Source organism: Accipiter gentilis, chromosome 17 (assembly GCF_929443795.1).
Source record: "Accipiter gentilis chromosome 17, bAccGen1.1, whole genome shotgun sequence".
NCBI lineage: Eukaryota > Metazoa > Chordata > Aves > Accipitriformes > Accipitridae > Astur > Astur gentilis.
In genome coordinates this window covers 2,917,466-2,941,127 of record NC_064896.1, presented here as the reverse complement: position 1 = coordinate 2,941,127, position 23,662 = coordinate 2,917,466, and the positions used below count along the sequence as shown (strand labels likewise).

The following is a 23,662-nucleotide window of genomic DNA, read 5'->3' as shown; positions in this document are numbered from 1 at the left end:
TGGGGCACGAGGGGATGGGGTGTGAGGGATGGGATACGGGGAGATGGGACACGAGGGACAGGACACGCGTGGGACAGGACACGCGTGACGGGACGCCAGGACCGGGCCAGGTCCTCCCCGCCTCCCCCCGTCCGCTGGGGGCGCCCGAGCGCCGCGGGCCCGGCGGGAGAGAGCGGCCCCGCCCCTGCCTCCTTAAGGGGCGGGGCGCCCGCCGCGCGGAGGAGGTTTGTCCCGCTCCGGCCGCCGTCCGTTCCCCTCGCCCTCCCTCTCCCCCGGCCCGCCATATTGTGGCCGCCGCAGCTCGGGAGCCGCCGCCTGAGGAGCCGCGATGGGTGAGGGCGGGCGCGGTCCCTTTGGCCCGGGCGTCCCGGCAGCGGGCGGGGAGGGAGGGAGAGGTACGCGGAGAGGGGAGGAGGAGCCGTCCCGCCGGCCGGGCAGGGGGGGACAGCCCGTCTTGGCACCGCCCGCGCCCCTCACCGGGGCTCCGGGAGCCTCCCCTCAGCGGCGGCGGGGCGGCCTGGCCTGGCGGGGCGGGGGGCTGCGGGCCCGGCCGCCGCCGCTGAGTCATCCTGCTGCCGGCCCCGGCACGACGGGGCCTTCCCCGGGCAGGGCCCTCGGAGCCCGCTGTCTGCGGCCTGACGGCGGAGCCGGGGCTCGGGGGGGACACCCAGCGGCGGAGTTGGTGGGGGGGTGGTGGTCTTGGCGTGTGGTTTTCTCGGGGTAGGGGTCGGGGTCGGGCTCTGCCCCGCCGAGTAGGCAGGCGGCTGGAGCAGGGGTTTTGCTGGGCGGGGAGGTTGTTGCCTGGTGTAAGCAGCGCTAGTGGAGACTCGGTGATGGGCAGCTCGGTCTCTGGGCTGCTCCGGGGCAGAGTGAGGGGAGCGGGGGGGGTATTTAATGCTGTAGCAGTCTGGTTCTTGGGTATTGGGGGCTGTTCGTGCAAGGTAAAAGCCTTGAGAGGCAGTGGTGGTGGAAAGGAGCTGCTGCGATTGAAGCTTCGTCAAAGTGTCTGTGGCGTGCTGTCAGACCTCTGATCGTTGGCTCATTTAAATTCTGAAGTTTGTAAACGTTTAGGACCGACCTCAAGGGACATCCTACTAAACTGTTTACTGTTCCAATAACCCAGTAGGGCCTTGGCTATTGTAGCTTTCATAAAATAAAACTTCAGCAGTGGTGTCAGCATAAAGTTACCGAGGCTGTCCCTGTGCAGCAGGTCGCGGTGGACAATGTAAGTGAATATGTCTCCTGACACTGTGCAGGAGAGGAGTGTGGTGGAGGAGTTTGTTTGCATCTTTATAAGCAGTACCACTACATATACTTAAAGGTTCAGAGAGGTAGCACATAGCTCTTTCTGTGAGCTACAAATAAACCATACCTGAGTATTCCCCTTCAAGAGGTTCTTTACTAAGAGCAGACTTTTTTTGTCACTTTTGATGTAGCCTGACGTTGAAGCTCCCTGCTCGGGGAGGAGAGATGTTTTTTTCTTGAGGCTTCATGTAGTACGACAGGGTTTGAATGGATGAGGTGAATGGAAAAGCCAAGCCTGTAGCAGGCACGTTCTCTATAAAGCAGAGTAAGGATCCTCTGGGAAGTAAGGATTAAGGTCTTATCAGTTTTCACCTGCGATATTGTCTTTTAACCAGACTTGTTTCAGAACTCTTAAAAATGCCCCTTGGGGTGGGATGCTGCTTGACCAAAATGATCTTGTCAGAAACTCTCCTGCCGTCTTCAAACCCCTCCTGGGATGTTCCAGGAAAAGTCAGTGGCCACAAGTCTGCGTGTGCAATGGCTGCAGCACCTCCCAGTCCAGAACAGCTTTTCAAACTTAATTTATAGCTTGAGATGTAAAATCTTGACTGGCAACTTTGAGTAGAAAAATGTCCTCGGGCCTGTTGGTGAATGTCTGAAAACTGCCTCTGTTATCTGGAGCTGAGGATGGTCATGCCAAGGAGCTTCCCATCCTTTCCCACCAGTGCCTCACCGTTTCTTCTTGGAGTGGGGCATTTTTCTGACAGCAAGAATTTAATACTTCCTTAATTTGAATTATCCTAATGTAACTTTTTCTTAAGTTTTTAAATAAACTAAGACAGTTTTTTCTTTGTTTTACGTTAACAGGACTAAGCAGCAGCAGCATAATGTTGCTACCCCTTCTTGTATGGTGCAGGTTGAAGGTGTTTGTAAGCAGTTGTGATATTGGTCTTGCCTGTGTTGTTAGAAATGCTCATCAGTTTGTTCATCGTTTTCTGTGCAAATGACATGTCTAAATGCTTTTATAGTGCTATTTAGCCTGCGGAGCAGTATGTTATGCTCTATTCTTAGCAAAACTTCTGTGCCTGATGAATTTAACTAGTTATTTGGCTATTTTGCTTTGTTTGCTTGTGTTCAGGAGAGCAAACATGAACTTTGTAAAGGGGAGTGTGATCATTAAAATAGTGTTAATAGTGAAAGTACTAATTCCTTCAGCCTTTCAGCTTTAAGCTATTGTGCTTGTGAGGTCCAGATAAACTCAAATTTGCTTAGCAAATCAGACAGTACTGTTTGTTTCTGGAGCAAAGCACATGTTGGGAAGGATGAGCTTGTTGGAATTCTATAGTCCTCTGTAATTGTCTCTGACTATTTCTGGTTGTTTTTAAACCTCCTATAACTCGTCGGTCGAGTTTGAGTTGATTTAGTCAAAGAGTTAATCTCTGTTTTAAGAACTGTTACAAAGGACTTCCTGACCTCAGGTGACAGACTGTTGTACTTGATCGGTCCACTCTTAAGGAAATCTGAATGTCTCAGAATATGTAAATCAAATTGAAGAGGATTTAAAGTCCCCAAACCTCGGATTTTTTTGAGTTAAAAGATCAGGAGGAAGTAGAGCTGAAATTAATGTGTATTGAGAACTGGACTGAGGAATAGGTGGGTTCTTTTTATGTCAGGGCACGGACAGCCTAAAAGGAATCTAAATCTTAGACTGACCCTAGTGAAGAACAAGTATGCTGTAGGACTGTTGATTTTCCCCAAAGAGAATTTTTGCTTTTCCCTTCCCCCTCCACAGCCAGCACCATCAGTGAAGCTGTTGCACATTCCAGTAGTGATATCACATCACTGGCTCTTGGTAGCTAAAACAGAAGGGAACGAGCCAATGGTGGCTGCTGCACCAGACAGCCAAATAGCTGCATGGATAAGCGTTTTACTAGCACAGTGTGTACTGTGTGCGCAGCACCCAGCCAGGGGAGGGTGGCAGGCTGGGTTTAAGGCAGCTCTGAAAAAGAACTGGCTCTGTGTGTGCTTATTTGTAGTAAACACTCAAGTGACCTGTGTGAGAGCATAAAAGCAGGAGAGCAAACATGCGAAACAGACCTGCACAAGTGACAGGACGACAGAACTCTGGCTGCTTTTCTGGGGTTTAACAGCAGCTGGGGTAATTCCAGGGCTGTAGAGGAAAAGCCTTGAGTTGCTGCTTATTTGACAGGACTTCTTATGTAGTTGTTCTTCTCCTGTAAGCATGACTCTTTAGATTCCTTTTCCCTCTGTTGTCTTCTGAGCAAATGAAGTTTGGGGTTTTTTTTAATTCACTGCAAAACTACCAAAGTGACACGTTCAGTATAAGAATCTGTTCTTGGCTAATTGCTGGTAGCAGTTCAGAGCTGTTTTTTTGTACAGTGTATACAAGTCAACTATTCAACTATTTTTATGTGTTTATTATAACCAGTTTCATTTAATTTATATTTAAGTAGTACAGATTATTTAGGTTTCTCTTTCTGTGGTTTCAACTGAAATCATAAAGTTGTCCTGGACACACTTTTTCTAGAAGAGAATCCACTAGAGATGTTAATAGGTCCATATCTGTAGCTTCTGTCAGGAAGAACCTTTATGCTGTGTTGTAAAGCGAGTGCTTAAGCTCTTAAGCATTGACTGAAGACACATCTATAGAGTGCTGTAAAATGCATTACATATATGAGTTTCAGAAGAATTTCTGTTCTCAAAGTGAAGGAACTCCTTCACAAACGGGAGAGAGAAGGAACGAAATTCATGTAAGAACTGCTAATTGTAAAGTGTCACTCTTTACATTTACAAGGAAACCAGTGATTAATGCTGATAAACTTAGATAGGTGAAGAGAGAGACTTTAGATTTTGCAACACTTCAGAAATGCCTAACATTGTTGTTGTCTATTGCATTGAATGTTTTTTTTTGTTCTCTTAAAGCAGCAGCTTTGGTGACAGTTTGACAAAGTGAGAGTCAATGGAAGGATTAACGTAGAAGCAGGCAGAGATATTTCTTTTCAGTTGTAAGTAGGTGATAGCAACAAGAAACTATGTTCAAAACTGACGTGCCGTACCTAAATGCTGAATCAAGTTTCCAGGGTGTGTTCTTGTGAGCTGTATTGAGTAGCTGATGGCAGAAATAAGAGTGTGAGAGTTACAAATGTCAACTATTAAGCCTTCTGGAGAGATGTGGGATCATGAAGCAATAATGTGTAGTCAGCCTAATGTCCACTGCCCACTATGGACTTGTGTGTGCAGCCTTAGAAGATGATTGGCATATTCTTACAGGCCCCTCCTCCCCAGGTCCAAAAATATCACAAATGCTTTGACTTTTTTTTAAAGAAATGCCTCAGTAACTGTAACTGGAGATAGCTTGAATATTGCATGTAGTTTTTAATGTTGTCAGGGGACATGACTAGAGTCTTAAACCTCTCTTTTGGCAATGCTAGCTTGTTCTTCTCAAGGTAAGGTTCATTTTCTTTGTGTGATCCAAACTGGTCTGATGTCTACTACTACTAAATCAGTTTACTTCAACTGTCTTCTGTTCCTGGAGGGCATAGTGTTGAAAGCACAGGTATTTTGTTGAACATGGATCCTGCAGAGAAAGACACCTACCAAGCTTACTGTCCTGGTGACTGTTGCAGAAGAGTCTTGTGTTTCCTCTTCGGTGCCTGAACCAACTTGGCACCCCGGAGGGGGATAGTGACTTACGTGAATTTGATGTGGTTTATCTCTATTTCCCTGCAACTCAGTCTGTCTTGGAAAATATGAGGAGACCAAGGGCAGCAAAGAGCAGTAACCATTCCTGTGCTGCTGGTAGTTTTTCTTGCAGCAGCAGTGCAGGAGTGTGATGCTGTAGGAATATGTCTTTAGCTCAGAGCCTATGCAAACGGGGAGGCAGGAGGAGATGGGAAGTTCCTCTGGGTTTTCAGGTAAGTATGTAAAATGGAGAAACTTTCTGCTGGGTGGGAGAAACCCAAAGAATATGGTCAGTAAGGCTTGTCAAATGAAACTTAGTAGTTCACTGGGTGTGTTTTGGTACTACTTCTCAAATTTAGAGGGGTTTTAATTGTAACTGACCAAGATAATACTATCACAGGGAAAACTTAGGTAGGAGGGGGCCTTTGGAGGTCATCTAGTCCAGTGCTTGCTCAGAGCTGGGAAGCTTTGAAATGTACCCAGTGGGCACTAATTGGCAGATCAGGGCTGATAGAGTTCATCAAGTGTATTCGTTTACACTTGCATAATTTTACTACCCTTCTCCACTCCAAACAAGCAGCTGTCAGCCTTCCTGGCTGTCCAGGCTTTGCCTTAGGTATGTGTCTTATGCCCAGCAACAGAACTGTAATAGATATCTTATGAAGATTACCTTTGTGAAAGGGTGTTTTGGCTTAAAAAAAAAAAAAAGGCCTTGTCAGATCTGTCAGCATAACTGTTTCTCTGCTCTGTCACTTCGGTCTGACTCAGCAGCACAAGTCCTGATTTAGACATGTGAGTCCCTGCAGTGACTCAGCTGGGAGGCTTTAATCAGCAGCTGAAAAAATGTTTGAAGCAAATGGTTTTTGTAATGCAGAGAAATGAGTATAGCGTCATCTGGAAAGAAGCAAGGTTGGGTTTCTAATCCAGTAACATTAAGAAGCCGTTATAATCTTGGCATGGCAGTAGTGACCCTGGAATTACAGTTTTCTGGCTGAACTGCTGTAGTTTATGTTGGCTTTTACACAGATGCTTACAGGATTTGAGTGCTCTGCTGAGCCTTCAAAGTCAAACTTTCACACTGTTTTTTCCTTTCTTTTAAGTGGTAAATACCTTCTCATCCTTCATTATATAACGACAAATGTGGCAACCTGTACTAGGAATTATTTGGTTTACATGACAACTGGAGGATTTTTTTCCTCAGTGAAGACAACCATTGCCAACAAAACCTACCGCAGGAGCCAAATTTCTTTCTTCTCCTGAGGGGGTTTCCTTAGCACAAGGAATTGAAAAGGTATTGTTCAGTTAAACTTCATCCTTAAGGTTGACTGCTCCTGTAGCTCTTGTAAGAGGATTCTCAGCTTGCAGAACACCTGAAGTCATTCCCAGTATGAATTACTAGGTTAATAAAACCTTGCTTTGGTTTTAGTGGACCAGTTTTTATCAATAATTTGATTCCAAAGGTGTTAGCATTCAGAACTTGTTGGCATGGGGACTTCTTAATGTTTATGCCAAAGATGTGCTATATGCTAGGAGGCATGATCTCATAGTGGCTTTAAAGTTCCACTTAGGCAATTTTTTGCTCTGGGGATACTGAAGAAGAATAATGGAGAAGCTGATCGGTTTCATGCGGACTTCTAGTAGTGTGAGTTTTGAGGACGTAGGCAAACAGTCTTCTAAAAGGAGTTATAAAAATGTGTTGTAACTCATTGATGCTTCGCAATCCTGAAAGGTGTATCAGTATCGGGCTTACATGTATGTTTTATATGGACCTGGAAAGGCAGCTAATTGCTTCATGCTCTGAAATGAAATGCAGATCATTGCAGCAACTTATTCGTGCCTGATTAATAGTGAGCAGAGTTACTTGTCTGATGTTGGCCTTGTCTCTTTCTGGCTCAGGATGATGGAGATTCATCTAAACTCGTGTTGCTGTTTCAATCTCAGTGCTTGTTTGTAGCTCATCAGGTAGTGGCTTCAGCTCTCGCTAAACTTAACGGAGTTCCCTTGAGCATGTCACCCTGCATAGCCACTCATGTAGCTAAGAAATAAAAGCTAATGCTGCTGACACTTAGTACATGATCCCTTTTGGCCTTTCTGCCAAGTTTTCCAATTGCTGCGCTTTTTCTCAGGACAGAGGAGTCCCTCTGAGCCAGGACTAGCAAGTGGTTTGCTTTTTAGTGAGCCTTACATCTGCCTGGTCTCTGAGGTGCCTGAGCAAAGCTTTACATAGCTGTGTTTTATTAAAGCAAGTCATCAAACATTTACAAATGGATTTCAAAATCTGTCCTGCAGAGCCAGGGTTACCTGCTGTTATGTGTTCAGGATATAGAAATAAATCTTTATATATGCAGGCTGATAATCCTTAGATCTATTTAGTGTGTCATGTTAGCACTGAATTTAATGTCTGATTTGGCATCTTGGGGCTAATGGCAGATCTGATTGGAGGTGCAGAGTTTGGATGCTCAATAGGAGAGCTATTGAAATGCAAATACCGTCACTTTCTTCCGTGGAGCCACTGTGGATAAAGTTCACTAATGCAGGAAGGTACTTGGCTACAAAAGGCACTGACTTAGGAACTGTGTGAGGTCAGGGGGATTCCTAGAACAGAAGTGATATTTCTCCAAGCTTGGTCAGAACACTATTTTAAATGGAGTCAATCTTGCAAGTCTAAGTCTACTGTTTTCTTGAATGAACATTGGGAGGTTTTGGTGTAAATGGCAGATCCTCAAGTGTTATTCATATTTGGAAATAGTGTTAAAACTCTTGTAGATTTGTGGAACTGTTTGGTCTGCAGAGATCTTGGGAAGAGATGGGTTGAAAGCTCTGCAGACTCAGTTTTTTAATGCAATATAAGCTTTTACCTTTGCATTTTTTAATTCTGCCCTAGGGAAGGTGAATTGGACTGAAGAGGTTGAGGTGAGGGTGATGCACCCTGAGCCGCTCTGTAACCAGTGGTCAGGAATGGCAATATGCTGCTGGGGAAACACAGGTACTTCAAAGGGACTTCCAATAGTCAGTTCTAATTGACCAGTGAAAAAGGAAAAGGTAGAGAATGTACTTTTCCAGGGTAATCCAAGGGATGCTGAACTTGGAGGAAACCAGGTTCCTAGAAAATGAGGCTGTCTCTTGCAGCAGGAGGCTAGGGTGGTAGGAATGCAGTATAAGCAAGGGCCTGAAACATAAGTAGCTGAACTGGCTTTTGCTGTTTTTGGAAAAGCTATGTTACTGTTTCCACTGGTGGAGGAGGTGCCCGATTCTAATTCTGTCCTAATTCTTGCTGTTTTCCTTTCTTTTCTAACAAGATATGCTGTGCTGATTCTAGTAGAACAGGGCAAGCGCTGTCCCTTGCCAAACAGTCCTGCTCCCACGCAGACATGCTTCTGTACCTGGCCAGACAGGGTTGAGCTTAGCTCTGGGGGTGAAAATACGGTTTTATGCCTGTTGTGAAGGGATGATGCTGGGATTGTGGTGTCTGGCTGTCCTATCCAAATGCCTGCGCACCCCTCTTGCATTACCACTTACTGAGATATTTGGCAGATGTGCAGTAAGCCTGTCCTCTTTCTTCAGCAAGTTGTTAGATGGGCTCACAGCACTGTGCCCCAGGCACCTGTGCTTGGATGCCTGCAGCCTTTCCCCTTCACGTGAATGGGTACCTGTACCTGTCGTGCCAGGAGGAAGGTTGTGGGGGGTGGTTTCTTGGGGAGAGATAAGTGGTGAACAGGCAGCAGGCACTGCCAGAACAGTTTATCTAGTGCGCAGTCTGTTTGGTGTGGTCTCAGGAAAAAGGGGTACCTGGAGCCGCTGCAGGCTGCACAAATTGCTCGGGGTGAGCTGCTGTGGTATAGGAGGAAAAAGCCTTATTGCCCAGCTTCCTTGGAGTGCTGCAGGTAAGCTTGGAGGCCTGGAGTTCTGGCTGGAACAACATCAGAACAATTTTGTAATTCTAGGGTGTGAGCTGATACTATCTTCATTTAAGGCAGGGTTTAACTGGTTCTTAGAGAAGAAAAACCTTTCCTAGGAGAGGTGCAGTGCAAGGTACTGTTCTAGTAGGACAGCATTTTGTAGAGGGTAAGGTGGCTGCCTAAATGCAGCAGCTAAAACTTTAGAGCAGTTAAAGAAACTTGCTCTAGTGAAGTTTTCATTGCCACTTTGCAGTTGAGGGCTTTTCTGTAAAAGTGAAACTTCTCAGAGCAACAATGTTAAGATGCAAAGTGAAAATCTGTGGCTTCAGTATCTTCTATGTATCACTCATCTGTTGAGCAGCAAGTATTCACACTGATAGAATTTGAGTTAATAGTTAGCAAGGAAGCCTGACTTGCAGATACACTGGGTGAGCTAGATGTTTTGTACTGAGATAGTGCAAGTGAAGAATTTGTATGTGCCTGGCATCCCACTGTCTGTTTTGTTTCATGTGTTTGGGCTTGCTGCAGTCTGTGGTGCCTACAGCATCTGCTGAGCTCACTGTGAAGTCATAATCCTGCATTTGTGACATTCATCCATTGCCATGGAAATGGGGTGTAATATAGCAAATTAGCATTCTAATGTCATTAAAGTATTGACACAGATTATGTCAATGGAAAGCATCTGAAGAGATAAACACGTGTGAGAAAATAGAAAATTAAGTGCTACCTGTTGCACTGTGATGTGCTGTTACACAGCTGATGCAAAAAATCACTCTTCAAGGGCTAGTTGTATCTTTGGGGTTTCCTTGCAGCATAACAGCGTTCTTGGTGCTCTAAAGTGTGCAGAGACCTCGCAGCATGGCTGAGAGTCTCTGGCTGTTTTCCAGACACCCAGAGCAGGGTCCAGGGCATGCCCAGCTGAGTGGGGTTGTGCAAGTTTGGAGGCAGCTGAACTGTCATGTGTCACTTGGCTATTTATATGTCTGACTGGCTGGTAATCCTGTGTGTGGTGTTAAGCCACTTAATCACTTTTTCCTCCTCCTTTTCTTAAAAACTACCTTTTAATTGGAGACTTCGCTTTCCAAAGGGAGGTAACAAATTTGTCTTTGCTAGGGATTCTGTTGTAATCTTCAGAATTAAGCTAGCAACTCTTGCTCTTTTGTGTGGCTTTATTAGCCATTAGCGTTGGGGTGGTAATATGAATACACTGACATAACGGGTGGTTAAATAAATTTTCTGAATTAAAAGCTATATGTAGCTGACACACCTTGCTACTGTAAGATCAGATATAAACCCCTAAAGCCTGTAGATTTTTTTCAAGTCTTCTATCTTCTGAATTGGCTGCTTTTCAGTTAAAAATAATAAAATTCTTCCCTCCATTCTTGGCATACAGTGCTGTTGGGAAGAGGGATGGACAAGTGAGAACAGTTGCATAGTACCCGTGATCTTCAATCTCTGATTTTCTTTGCCATGTAAATGGTCTTTTAGAATGAGGAGTGTGCTGTCATATACCTTTAGAAACAGGCCAGCTATTCCTCTGAACCTCTGACTTGTGAGAAATAAACTTAGAGAAAAATTTAATGGTTTAGTACAGGCTTCACAGTGAGGCTGTCAGTAAGGTATAGTCCAACTGCCACATTTAGTGTTGTAGGTAGGTTTCTTGCCTTGGTTTTATTGAGGACAGACCTTATAAAATGTGGTACTTGGAAAAGGGACTAAAGGTAAACTTCTGTAAGGCTCAAGATCTTGCAAGGCCTACTGTAACTTGATTGCTTTAATCCTACAGTCAGTTTTGAGGCTATATGCCTTTTTCTTAGTGGTGCTCAGCATGACATAGTACCTTTTTCTTATAAATTCTGGCCACTTACTGTGCCCTGAGCAAGTTGCTGAAAAAGGCTTTCTAACCTGGTACTGGAATACTGCTTTTACGGATGAAGAGTTGTGGTCAGTAGTTTTTTTTTTAGTTTCAGAGGTGCCAATAAAATTGCAACCCATCATGCTGCACCTCTTCAAGCCTGGTGTTGTCTCTGCACATAGCTGTTGGTTGCTGAGCTTCAAAACTGTTTCACAGCTCTGGACAGCATGGGATCGGGGTGTTTGTCAGGGATGTGCATCTCTGTTACAGTGTAAACAACCAGAGGACTTGGGGTTTGGTGGTTTTTTTCTTTATTGCTTTTTAGAAGAATGTCTTCTTGATGCTTTGGCTAGGAAAGAGAATGCCCTCTTAGAAAGCAGATGCTGAGAAATAGAGCCTGACTTTTTCAGTGCTTGGTATCTTTAGCTGTTTTGGGGAAATCATAGAACTGAAAGTTACTTTGTTTCGTCTCCTGTTAAAATACATTTTTTCCCCCAGTTGTTTCCTCTCTCCATAGCAATGAAATGTTGGATATTTGTACGTTGTATACATCTTTTCTTGGCTGTGGACTTTTCTAGTTGGAGGGCGGTAAGGTCTGAAACTTCTCCAGCTGACCTTGGAAGGTCTCCAGAATGGCTGGAGGCAGTTGATAAGTTGCACCGAAACTTTCTGTAAGCAGTATGGCTGAGGAGTGCTTAAAGCTTGAAAGAAGAGGGGTAAGGAGATAGGGCTGCAAACTTTCACAGGACACTTGTTCTACCTGCCCTTAGCAGTTGGAAGAAAACAAAAGCATTGGTGTCCAGCAGACTTCTGGAGAAGAGTAAGTTGGTCTATGGATTAATTGGCACTCTCTTGTGTATCATGATTGCTTCCTTCCTGTCCTGAGGAAGGCACAGATGTTAAGCAAATAATCTGTATAATAAATGGGAGAAAGGGAGTGTTTGGAAAGATGCAAAAAGGAGTCAGTGTGGTCAAAGCAGTGGATTACAGCTGGATGCAGCTGAGGAATTGATATCCTTTTGTACTCAGGTTACTGCTTGGCCCTGGTTGCCTTTAACTGTGCCAAATAGTGGAGTGTCACTTCCCTGACTAGGAGGCAAATGCACAAGTAATCAAGTTTGAAGTACAGCATTAGTCAGATATGAAGCAACAAAATAAGTAGGTCAGGTACTGAATGTTTGCAGTAACCTGGTGGGACAAACGTGGCCTATGTATTACATACAACTCTGCTTTTGGAAGGTTTTTTTATTGTTATAAAACCAAGGCCTTGGTTTGCTGTGAGTTCTGTTGGATTTTTGTCATGCATATGCAGTGAACCTCTCAATCTGGGGAAAAAAATGTCAAGGTGTGGTTTATACCATGATGATACGAGGGAAATAATTTCTGCTGAAAACCAAAGTAGAACTGAGTTATGCACCTCCTGAGGACAGTGAAGCTGTTTGAGTAGAAGCCTTTCATATGGCTAATGTGCTCAATATTGTGAAGCTGGATCCAGGTTCCTTTCAGAACCATAAATCTATTCTTATGCTTCCTAGAAACTTCATAACACTCTTATCATGACAGCATATCACATGAACTAAGGTTAGGATCACATTCTAACTTGAAGCTTCTACTTTAGTTTTTGAGACCAGCTCTTGCAAAGAAGTCTGTTTAATCTGTCTATTCCATGACTCTTCATGGGCACAGACTTCTTGTCAGAAAGGATGTGTGGGTGAAGGAGCAGAGAGTGACAAGAAATCTGAGGCAGGTATTTTTTTCTCTTCACAGAAACCATGGCGAGTCCTGCGAAGGATAACTATCGAATGAAGAGTTACAAGAACAAAGCCCTAAATCCTGAGGAAATGCGTCGGAGAAGAGAAGAGGAAGGAATTCAACTGCGCAAACAGAAACGAGAGCAACAGGTAACTGTCATCTTGACTAGCTTGTGTACAGCCTTAACACAACCAGGATTGTGCTGCTGCCAAACTGGAATCTTCAAGGATCTGTGCATTAAGGTTTGTTGGCAGTCCTCTTATTTTTCCCTGTTCTAACTGAGATCTTGCTTTTCTCTTTTTCTTTGAACCTAGTACAGAGTGTAGCTCACATCAAGAGCTCTCTAAGCACTTTGTTCTTGGGGTACTGGAGGTTTTTGTTCACAGATCCTTGCTTTTAAAGTTTGGGGTTTTTTATTAATTAGTGAATGGGGTTATTTCCTCAAGAAGCAGGAAGAGCAAGTGAAAGTATGGGCTGCACATATTTCTTAATTCTGAGCTGGTTTTTTTTTGGCTTGGAGGTCTATGAAAGAGGTGATTCCCAGGTGATGTATGAGGCTCAGACTAAACGTTTGGTCTATTAGTGCATCATCTACAAGCTGCCTTCTCCCCATTTTCTCTAACTTGTTAGGTCAAATTCTGCACTTGCCTGTACCAGTGTCTCAGTGACTTGGGCATTTACATATCTGAGGGCAAGACTTAGCATGTTTTATTATTGGGGTTTGTATGCCAAACTAGTCTTCAGAGTGCAGAGCTGTTATTAATGACTACTTTTTTATTCAGGTTGCGTTCAGTCTAGCTGACGATATCTTGTTTGAGGAACAAGAATGTCTAGTTATGAAGACTGTTCATCATTGCTTTCTAATAATGACTCCTGTGTTTTGTTCACCACCAGCTCTTTAAAAGAAGAAACGTGGAGTTGATCAATGAAGATGCCTCCATGTTTGATAGTCTCCTTGTGGATTCCTATGTTAGTTCCACAACGTGTGGGGTAAGGTGCCTTTCCTTGTTGCAGTCATGCCTCCAGATAGATTTAATGCTGTGGACTGCATAGAACTGACAAACCTCAATGCTTTTGTTTTCTCACTTTTGAGAATGTTGCAAATGTTACAACAGTGAACTGGAAGAGTCTGCCGGGAAGTAAATAGTGTGCTGTAATCTCAAATTGTCAATCTTTGGATTACTAGCTAAGCACAAAATTGTGGTAGGCTGTCATGACTGTGATGCCTTAAATAATCTTGGTGTGAAATGGAATCATTGTTCTGTCTCCTTTGCATCATTTCAGGAGGGAGTGATCACAAGAGAGATGGTAGAGATGCTTTTCTCAGATGACCCTGATCTACAGCTAGCAACCACTCAGAAATTCAGAAAGTTACTCTCCAAAGGTAAAAATTCATCGCTGCCATAGGATCTGACATAGACTTTCTTTTGCAAGCATTTGTGCATGTGTATGGCTGTACAGAAGCCTAGCAGCTTTGAGCTTGGGGCAAGTAAGTTATAATCTAGAAACTTAATAATCTAATATATTGCTAATGATTTACAGTTCTATGAATTGTACAGAAAGTGCTTCTGGAGAGTTGTCCTGCTGAGTTCAGTACAGCTTGAGATCATTCAATTCAGTAATAGTTCATGCTTGTTATTCCCCTCTGTTAGACCTATATACTGTTTTGACACTGCCTTGCTATTTCAGAGCCGAATCCTCCAATAGATGAAGTTATAAACACTCAGGGAGTGGTGGACAGATTTGTTGAATTCCTGAAAAGAAGTGAAAATTGCACGCTACAGGTAAAGGAGATTGTGGTATGAATTCTTCATGGCATATAGGTGTTTAACTTTCACAGCTTAGCAATGTGAACCCACAGGTGCTATCAGGGAAAAATGATGTCTTGAACCCAAAAGATGCATGTCATGTGACGTATAGGAGAAGACAAAGGTAGCCTGTAATGCTTAGGCAAAAAAAGGAAACTATAAATTGCTTTAAATTAAATTCTTGGAAGAATGCTGGCAAAAATAACATCATTCAGCTGCAGTGGAAGAGAATTGGCCTTCCTGTGTCTGATATTTCTGCTGGGAGCTGGTGGGGCCACAGAATAAATCTATAGGAAGAAGTTGTGTGAGAAAAAATCTCCCTTGTTGGAGGCTTTTAAGTACAGGCTAAGAGTCTGTTAGAAATGGGTTAGGTAGTGCTGATCCTGCTGTGGGGCAGAGGGATGGACTAGATGGCTTCTTGAGATTCCATCCAGCTTGGTAATAACTATAGTTACTTTGTAGGGGTTAAAGATACTTCCATACATGGAATTGGATCAGAGTTGATGATTACTGCCTTCATCTTTCTTCCTGCCCTCTGGTCCAAGGCCATGTATCATAGGGGCTTACTTTCAAGAAGAACTGAATGTAAATCTGGTTTTAAACCAAAAGAATGAGTGGCAAAAGCAGGGAACTTGCTGCTCAGCTCCACTTGAACTCAAGGCATCTTTGTGGTGTTAGCCAGATGAGGGGGTGGCCTAGAACTGGCTAGTCTGCACTAGGTACAGAAAACTTTCTACTCCACATGTATTTATGAACTGTGTGTCTTCACTTTTCTTGCTGAAAATTGTTGCATAGGTGAAATAATGTGGTGTGACTGACAGTGATGCCTTCACTTGCTAATCCTTTGAGAAACTATAGCCTCTGAGAAGGCATTTAGCAGATACGGCTTTTTTATTGCTCAAGAAAATAAAATCCTTTGAGTATTGAGGTGTTCTGTTGTGGTATGCTTTCTTTCTCTCACAGCCTTTTTAGTAGAAGTTGAAAGAATTATAGCCAAAATTTAATGGCAAATATTTTGCTAAATCAGGATTATTTTATTCATACTTCTGTTGTTTATTTGCTTGTTTCAGTTTGAAGCAGCGTGGGCACTGACAAATATTGCATCAGGAACTTCCCAACAAACAAAAATAGTAATTGAGGCTGGGGCAGTTCCTATATTTATAGAGCTGTTAAACTCTGACTTTGAGGATGTTCAAGAACAGGTAAGGTTCACTTCTTACTTTGGGGTTAGGGAGAGAACCACAGTGGATTGCACATGATTAAAGTGCAGCATTTAAAATGAGTGACCGGTGTCTAACAACTGGCTTTAGACCACAAATTGAAGTATCGTTTGCCTGGAATTACAGGGAAAATGCTTTCTTAGCACACTACCCTTTTCTTCCTCTGTTCAGAAACTGCGTGAATGCTAAAACTGTTGCTCTTTCCTTTCAGGCTGTCTGGGCATTGGGGAACATTGCTGGAGACAGCTCTGTGTGTAGAGATTATGTCCTTAACTGCGCTATTCTTCCTCCCTTATTAATGTGAGTAGCCATGAATACTTGCCAATACAGTTCTTGAAGTCCCATTGTACTACAGCAGAGCAATATTTGAGCTGGACGAATACATTCCCTAGCAATGTGTTGTAATGTTCACTGGGAATCAAATCATTGGTATCAGATAAACTGGCAGTTCAGAGAAGTATCTGATAAATAGTGGGACTTGGTAGATAACATGCCTTCTCACAAACCTTTACCCTGCTCTGAATCTGAAGCGGGTGCTGTTGCAGCATGCTTGTCTTTCTGAAGTCACAGGGCTTGCTGTTTCACTGTGTCCCTCCAGATGCCTGCTCTGTGTGCTTATGCTATGGATTTCAGGTGCTTTTCTGAGTGGGCTCCTCTAGAACTGAGGAAAGGGAGCAGGTCCTTGCACACCACCTTGCCTCTGCAGCTCTTGTGTGGTGCATACCCACTGTAGTCAGAAGATCTGCCTGTCAGGAGTGTGCTCTCAAGTACTGTTCACTGCTCTGGAAAGAATTAATCCTTACTTTATCCTGTCCTTGGCAAACTGATGCTTTGTCACAAGTGACTTGGCTTGTTATACTGCTACTTCTGTCAGTCACCTGTCAGCAGTGATTGCTGACTGAAGTCCTCAGTGCACAGAACTCACTGTCCTCATTAGAGTTGAGAGACAGCAGTTTGTGTCAGTTGGTCTCTAGTGAGGACCATCTGACCTCAGATAAGGGTGTGAGTGTCTGCCTGGGCTGAATTTGAACTTGGAACTGCATTTGACTAACTTGCCATTCTTTCTGCAACTTGTCTAATGTGGAACTTGCCTTCCTGACTCATGTCAGTTGATGTTGTTAGGAATAATAGCTATTTATCCTAAGAAGTAGTTGCATGTCACTTCTGCTTATTGAGAGGCTCAAGTGACAAGCAGCATGGCTTGAGCTACAGCAAGTGGAATAGTGATTTGAATTCCTTAAAATCATACTAATTTTCCTTCTTCTGACTGCCTTGCTGGCTTCCACATCAAGGATTATAATTCACGTTTATTGTCTCTTTAGGCTCCTTACAAAGTCCACCAGGTTGACAATGACACGAAATGCTGTCTGGGCCTTGTCAAACTTGTGCAGAGGAAAGAGTCCACCACCTGAATTTGATAAGGTGAGAATAAATGCCTTGTTGGCAGAGAGGTGAAGGGGAAACACCCAGTTAAGATGTTTGTCTAAATTATTTTTGGCTGTTGGACTTCTGTAAGTCATTCTGGGAGGGAACAGGGTGAGGTTCTTCCTGCTGAGGTTGATCTTACTGTTCAGAAAATGTTTGAGTGCCTGTTTAATTTTCTGCCAACGTTTCTGCCTGGCTCTGTTGGCAGCCCATCAGCTGGACCCCTCGAGGGGCAAGCCCAGGCTTCCCTGCAAAGTAGTATACGCTGTGGCCTTCTCTAAACCCTTTTGTTATAAACTCTGGAATTTTGAGACTTCACTCAATTTGTGACTAAAATCTTGACTCTGAGACCTCCAAATGCTACAAAACAGGACTCCTGTAGCCACATGGGAGCTGTAGTAGCTTTCCTCTTTTCCTTTCCTGGTGTGCTAGTGGTACTAATAAAAGGTTCTGCTGGCCTTCCAGAACAAAAATGTTTTAAGATCAATGTGTTCTCACTTGTTTTAAATGAAAGCTCGTGTGTGTCAAAGCTGGGAAATCTGTGGTGAGGGATGAAATCTGAATTGAGTTTAAATATAAAACTACTTATAAATGATTGAAGTACTCAGAGGTGTAACTGTTGATTGTTGCTGCTCTGAATATTGAGCTATTTAGGGTTATTAAGAGTAAGAAATGGAGCAGTGCTCTTACATAAGACATGTGAGGAGCTTCCAAACGGTAGCATGCACAGCAGTACTTGTCTCAGGAGTCTAGACTTGGTCCAAGAGGAAGGGATGTAATTTTAGTTTAGCAATAAAGCTGTTGAGGTAACTTTAGACACTGTGATTATGAGGTATGTGAACCAGCAAGGAAGCTGCTGACTTTGGGGAAGGAAACTGTGGACGTTCAAGACTTGTTATCTTGTCAGTCAGCATAGCCACATGGTGTTTGCTTGCAAATATGGTGGTCCTTGACAGAACATGACTAACCTTCTGGGGTGGTGGCTGTTGTAGGTATCTCCCTGCCTGCCAGTGTTGTCCCGATTGTTATTCAACAGTGACTCTGACTTGCTGGCAGATGCGTGCTGGGCTCTTTCCTACTTATCAGATGGCCCCAATGAGAAAATTCAAGCAGTCATTGACTCGGGAGTGTGTCGGCGACTGGTGGAGCTGTTAATGTAAGTAACTTGTCTTGCTGCTTCAGCCCAGTAAGACTGGGAGGCATGTGACTGAGCATGAGTTCATATTAAAACCCATCAGAGCACTCTTCACACCTCTCGTGTGCAGAGGATCCAGGTAATGGGTACCTTAGCTGACTTTGGAGCTGTTATGTAGGAGGGTCTGAAGCAGGTTGAGAGCTGCAGTTTACTGGCTTTTCTTTGAGGAAGCTGAGCATTTTCTAGTGCTGGAATGCTAGTTAAGATTGTACACAAGGAAGAACTTATTAAAGAGAGGTTGGACTGACACTTCTAATCTGTGAAAGGAGAGGGGACTGCAGAGCATCTTGTGCTCTCAAACTCCAAATATGCTTGTGGAAGCCTAGTTAGTAGGCCAGTCAAAGATGGCAAGAATACTGTCTAGAAAAACTCAGCTTGGCTTTGTTTCTCTGATATCTATGTGGAAACTTGGACAAAAACGTTTGCTATTTGCAGTTTGAATGGGCCTCTAACACCTTCAGAATTGGTAGAACTGTGAGATACTTGCTTCCAAAATTCTCCTGAAAAATTCTGGGTGTTCTCATTGTGTTAACATCTTTGTTCAGGAAGGATATGTAAAAGGTGAGGTCTGTAATTAAGCTGAAGATGATGGAGTTAGGATGTAAAGGATGAAAACTCTGTATTGCAACTTTGTTTTCAGTCTGCTTGTCCAGTGGCAATATGGTCAACTTCCTCTATGCTTCTACATGCTAGGGGATGGAATTCAAAGTAAATAATGCAGATGAGATACTGGGGAGAGAATCTCGTGAATATCCAGGTGCATGTGATCTGATAGATTTGGGTTTTGTCCGTGTACCATTTTTCCTGCAGGCACAATGACTACAAAGTGGCCTCCCCAGCTTTGCGAGCAGTTGGCAACATCGTGACAGGGGATGACATCCAGACCCAGGTGAGGGGAAATGACTCTCTTATAGGGAAATGCAGTGCCCATGAGTTCTGTTACCTGATACTGGTGATCTCACTTCTGCTTTCTTTCTCAAAAGGTGATTCTGAACTGTTCAGCCCTGCCTTGTCTTCTTCACTTATTAAGTAGTCCCAAGGAGTCAATCAGGAAAGAAGCCTGCTGGACTATATCTAACATCACAGCTGGAAACAGAGCACAAATACAGGTACGGTCTTCTCCAGCCCATCTGTAATGATCCTAGATTCCAAGCTTGGCATTAAGGGTTTGCAACTTTTTATCTTATCTGACACTTGGAGGCTGTATTTGTTCACATCTCTTATTCTGCAGTAATTTGCAAATTTGCTGCTCCCAGCCATCTGCCAAACAAGAGCTAAAAAAAGCCTGCTAATTGTACCCACAAAGACTAGCCTAAAATGAGTCCCACAGGTTGGATCGTTGGAACAGGAGGATATACAGCCCCTATTTCTCTATGCTCAGTTAGAGATACCCCTTTGAAAAGCTGGAGCTTGTTGAGTTTTAATTATCCTTTTAATGACCTACATACAAAAGCAGATAAGTGATGAAAGCATTCCTACAGTATTGATGCAATAATAGGGATTGTCTGCTGTGCTAGTTATGGAATTGGATATCTCGTGTTAATAGGATTTGGCTGAGGAATAAAATGGAGGAATCGCTGAAGGGTACAGCTTGGAAAGTTCTTTTGCATTGGAAAATGGAGATAGAGGTTTCTTTCAGGTGCTTAATAGCCTTTTAGAAACTGTGTTGCCAATTGAAACTCTTCTTACTACTCTCTCTCCCCAGGCAGTCATCGATGCAAACATTTTCCCGGTACTGATAGAAATCTTGCAGAAAGCAGAATTCCGCACAAGGAAAGAGGCAGCATGGGCTATCACAAATGCAACATCAGGAGGAACTCCTGAACAAATCAGGTACTCCCTGTGGCCCCTCTTAGGGGAAATCTGTCTGAATGTATGGTAGCTTTGTCTTTGTGGGAACTGCAAGACAAGTAGCAAGGAAGTAATTTGGAGAGTATCTGGGGGAGTACCTGAGACACAGGCAAAGCTATAGCTGGATCTTATACTGCGCTGCAAGTTGTAGCTTCCTTCTGAATAAGGATAAGCTAGTCCAAGCTACTTTCCCCCCTCCCCCTTTAGATGGCTTAGGCTAGGCTAAATGTCCAAACTTGATGATAATTAAATTCCAGTGTGGGCTTAATTTGAGTAGCACCTGGATTTCAAAGGGAGTTAGAAGGTTTATTAAAAGAGGGTGTGTGTATACAAATAAGTGGATAAAAATTAACCTTGCAGAACAGTAAATATGTATTTTAAGGTAACTTTTGTATTTTAGTTTGACTCATTTCCCTTGCTCTTTCTCACTGAGCATAGGTGATGCTTGCTAGATCCTGAGCAGCAAGTGTATGTTGTTGGTGCTCTCTCTTCAGATACTTGGTAAACTTGGGTTGTATCAAGCCTCTTTGCGACCTGCTGACTGTCATGGACTCCAAGATTGTTCAGGTGGCATTGAACGGCCTGGAGAACATACTGAGGCTTGGAGAGCAGGAAGCCAACCAGAGTGGGACAGGCATCAACCCGTACTGTAGCCTGATTGAGGAGGCTTATGGTAGGTTGTGGCTGGTGGCCTCGGTGCTATTGACTTTAACACCACAGGGTGTGTTGAAAGGCGTCTGCTGGTTTTGTTGGTTGCTCTTCTGCTGTGCTAGGGGGTTTAGTATATTCCAAACTAGCCAATATTTGTTCCAGTAGTCTGTCTTTTTAGACTCTTGTGATGGGGCATAGGACAAAATACTTGGAAGTAAAAACTATCATACTTCTGATCCAAGCTTCCTAGACCTGGAGGCCAAGCTGATAATTGTGGCTCTCACCAGTTGGAAGTGTTAATCAGAAATAAGCTGATCTAAGCAAAAAGTGATGCTTCTGGGTCTGATTGCTCTAACTGTACCCAGTGGTACACTGTAGATGTATAGTGGAAATCCAGAAGGACTTTGCTTTTCCCTGGAGTGACTTAATTTGGTGGGGGTTTTTTTGTCCTGCTCTTAATGCTTTGAGGAACAGTTCCTATTTTGGTCTGAAACTCCCTGTATACTGCCAGTGTCTGATTTGCCCTCTTGCTGAGTGTTACATTGTGTGTCCTGATTTTCCCAGTAAGAATAATTCTTGAAATTCTTGAGAGTATGTTGTACTTGGATGCTTTCTGTTCAGCAGTGGATTTAATTAGGGCAGCTAAAGCTGTTGCTGTCCTTCTGCTGGAGGCTACTGGGATGGGTCCTGCTTCCTTCCCCTCCCTGCTCCCTGCAACTACCCAACTGTTCACAGCCAGTTATTTTAATTTCACTGAAATCTGGTTTAGTCTCCAGCAGAGAGCTGGGAGCACATCTGCTTTAGCTGTGTCAGCTAAACCTACTATTGAAAGGACATTAATGCTGCCCAATACAGATGAAATCCACAAGCAGCTCTGCAATAGTTAGCTGTAGATGTCAGTGCTGCTCACAAAATGCAAATCTAACAGACAGAGGTCTTGCAGCGAATAGGGGCAAGGGCAGAGGATGGATGTGGGACAGTGTAAGTATTAGGATCTACTTGTTTCATCACATTCCACTTTTTTTTTTCCTCCAAGGTTTGGATAAGATAGAGTTCCTACAGAGCCATGAGAACCAAGAGATCTACCAGAAGGCCTTTGACCTGATTGAGCACTACTTTGGAGTAGAGGATGACTCCACTCTAGCTCCCCAGGTAGATGAGAACCAGCAGCAATTCATCTTCCAGCAACCTGAAGCCCCCATGGAAGGTTTCCAGCTATAATGTGCCCGGGGGAAAAAAAACCACCACAAACTTGCCGGAAAGCAACTGGGAGCAGCTGATCGTCCCATCCCCTCCTTGCAAATGGAAGGCTAAACACCCACTCCACCTGTTAGGAAACAATTCTTCCTCCAAACAACTAGAAACAGTGCTTTGTCCTCACGGAGAGAAGGGGATGTTCTTACACTTTTTTCTTTTTGCTGCTGCATACATACATGTCTTTAAAGCAGGCATCTGGGTGGAGGAAGGACACTGAGGTAACAGATTGCACCTCTTGGTTTTTGGTTGGTTTTTTTTTTTCTTTGTGGTGATCTCTCCCAAATGTCACTTCTTACCTCGGGTACTTAATTGAGATTTCAGCATTGGGTTGGGTAAGAACACAAATAGAAAGTAAGCATTCTGACAAAAATAATTCTGGAAACCTGGGTTGATCTATTTAATTTTTTTGCACATGTTACTCTTTATTAAAGACTCTAATTTGCCAAGAGCAAAGTTTAGCCCTGGCCTTTCTGCGACCCTCCTTCAGTGGACAGTCCTGTTGAACCTGGGCCAAGTTTCCCCTGAAACATACTGTAAATGGACAGAGAAATGGGAAGTTCTCCCACTCCTGGGAAGATTTTTCTGGGGGGAAGGCTTCTTCCCTTTGTCTAGATTTTTTTTGTTGTTGTTGTTTTTTTGAAGAACTGCTAGTGGTATTTACAAGGAGAAAAAAAAAAAAAGGCAACAAGACCCCAAAGATGGTAACTATGAAGAGGGCGGGATGCTTGGGTGGTTTTTGAAACAGGAAGCACAGCTGCTGTTGCACAGGCTTTGTTTGCATTGCTACTGACTGAAGTCACGGAACTGTTGAAATGGTGAAAACCCATCTTCATCTTTACTTGAAAATTTGTGGGTTTTTTTTTTTCCATGAGAACATGTTTTGAGTTCTGGGGGTTTTTTTCTGACTTGGGTTGGGGTGGATCATTTAATGGGTTGGAGGAAGAGGACGTAGCTACACTTGACAGCAGTGTTGTGTGCGGTGTTAACTTCAGTAGCAACAGGCCTGAGTTTTCAGGTTTTCCTCCTGCTCACAGTTGGATTGTGTACATTTTACTTAAAAAAAAAAAGTCAAATCTCTGTATTTTTTATATTATATATAGGTAGATATTTGTCTAATTGGGCTTCAGAGAAAAAAATATATATAAAATTTCTGTAATTTATGTAAATAGAGCACTGTGAGGCAGGCACACCTGGAAACAACGGCCCCAACTCACTCACGGGTGGTCCTGCTTCTTTTCCTCTGTTTACTCACGTACTGTATAAGCGAACATAGAGCTGTCTTAAACTCCTCTACCCGATTTGAGTTACTTAGCCAAGATTTCATTAAACAAAAGCAAATGCGCTAGGCTGTGGAGAACAAAAACACTTGTGGAGTGTGGGGGAGAGCCGGCTGTTGCTGCGGGCGAGCCCCTGGCTGCTGCCTGCGGAGGCCGTCCGGGGGGGGGGGGGTGAGAAGCGAGTCGGGGTGCTGCTCGCACGCCGGCCGGAGCTCTGGTTTGATGAGTCCTTTATTGTGAAACGAATAAACTACATCTGTGCAGTTGACTTGAGGTGTGGTTGTGGAAGAAGTCTCTCAGAAGTCTCTTCGCGGGGCCGGCCTTTTCCACCGGGGGTGGGTGAAGGAGGGGGGGGGGGGGGCGGCCGGGGCAGCTTCCCCTCACGGGTGGAGGCGGGAGGCTCTGCCGTGACTCCCCGTCCCTCGAGGGGAGGCGGGAGGGTTCCCGCTGCCTCAGGCGAGGCTTCCCTCGGCGGGAAGAGGGAGCCCCGCGCGCGGGGCAGGCCGGTAGCCGGCAGTGGGCGCG

General features: G+C 44.0%; 1 protein-coding gene across 5 annotated transcripts; it reads left to right on the top strand.

Annotated features, from left to right (window-relative positions):
* The first annotated feature begins 213 nt into the window (after window positions 1-213).
* On the top strand, window positions 214-23,394 carry KPNA6 (karyopherin subunit alpha 6). 5 transcript variants are annotated; one of them, XM_049820083.1, is made up of 14 exons: window positions 214-332; window positions 12,469-12,695; window positions 13,348-13,443; window positions 13,738-13,837; window positions 14,143-14,237; window positions 15,332-15,463; window positions 15,693-15,781; window positions 16,804-16,903; window positions 17,899-18,062; window positions 18,912-18,990; window positions 19,085-19,210; window positions 19,807-19,934; window positions 20,447-20,625; window positions 21,640-23,394. In XM_049820083.1, exons 1-14 carry the CDS (start codon window positions 329-331, stop codon window positions 21,822-21,824), a joined length of 1,704 nt encoding a protein of 567 aa, XP_049676040.1. In that variant the 5' UTR covers window positions 214-328; the 3' UTR covers window positions 21,825-23,394. The 5 variants fall into 5 exon arrangements, with proteins under 5 accessions (XP_049676040.1, XP_049676039.1, XP_049676037.1 ...); XM_049820080.1 differs by lacking the exon at window positions 214-332 and adding an exon at window positions 7,961-8,831; XM_049820081.1 differs by lacking the exon at window positions 214-332 and adding an exon at window positions 8,095-8,831 and having other exon boundaries at window positions 12,469-12,602.
* The last annotated feature ends 268 nt before the right edge of the window (window positions 23,395-23,662 follow it).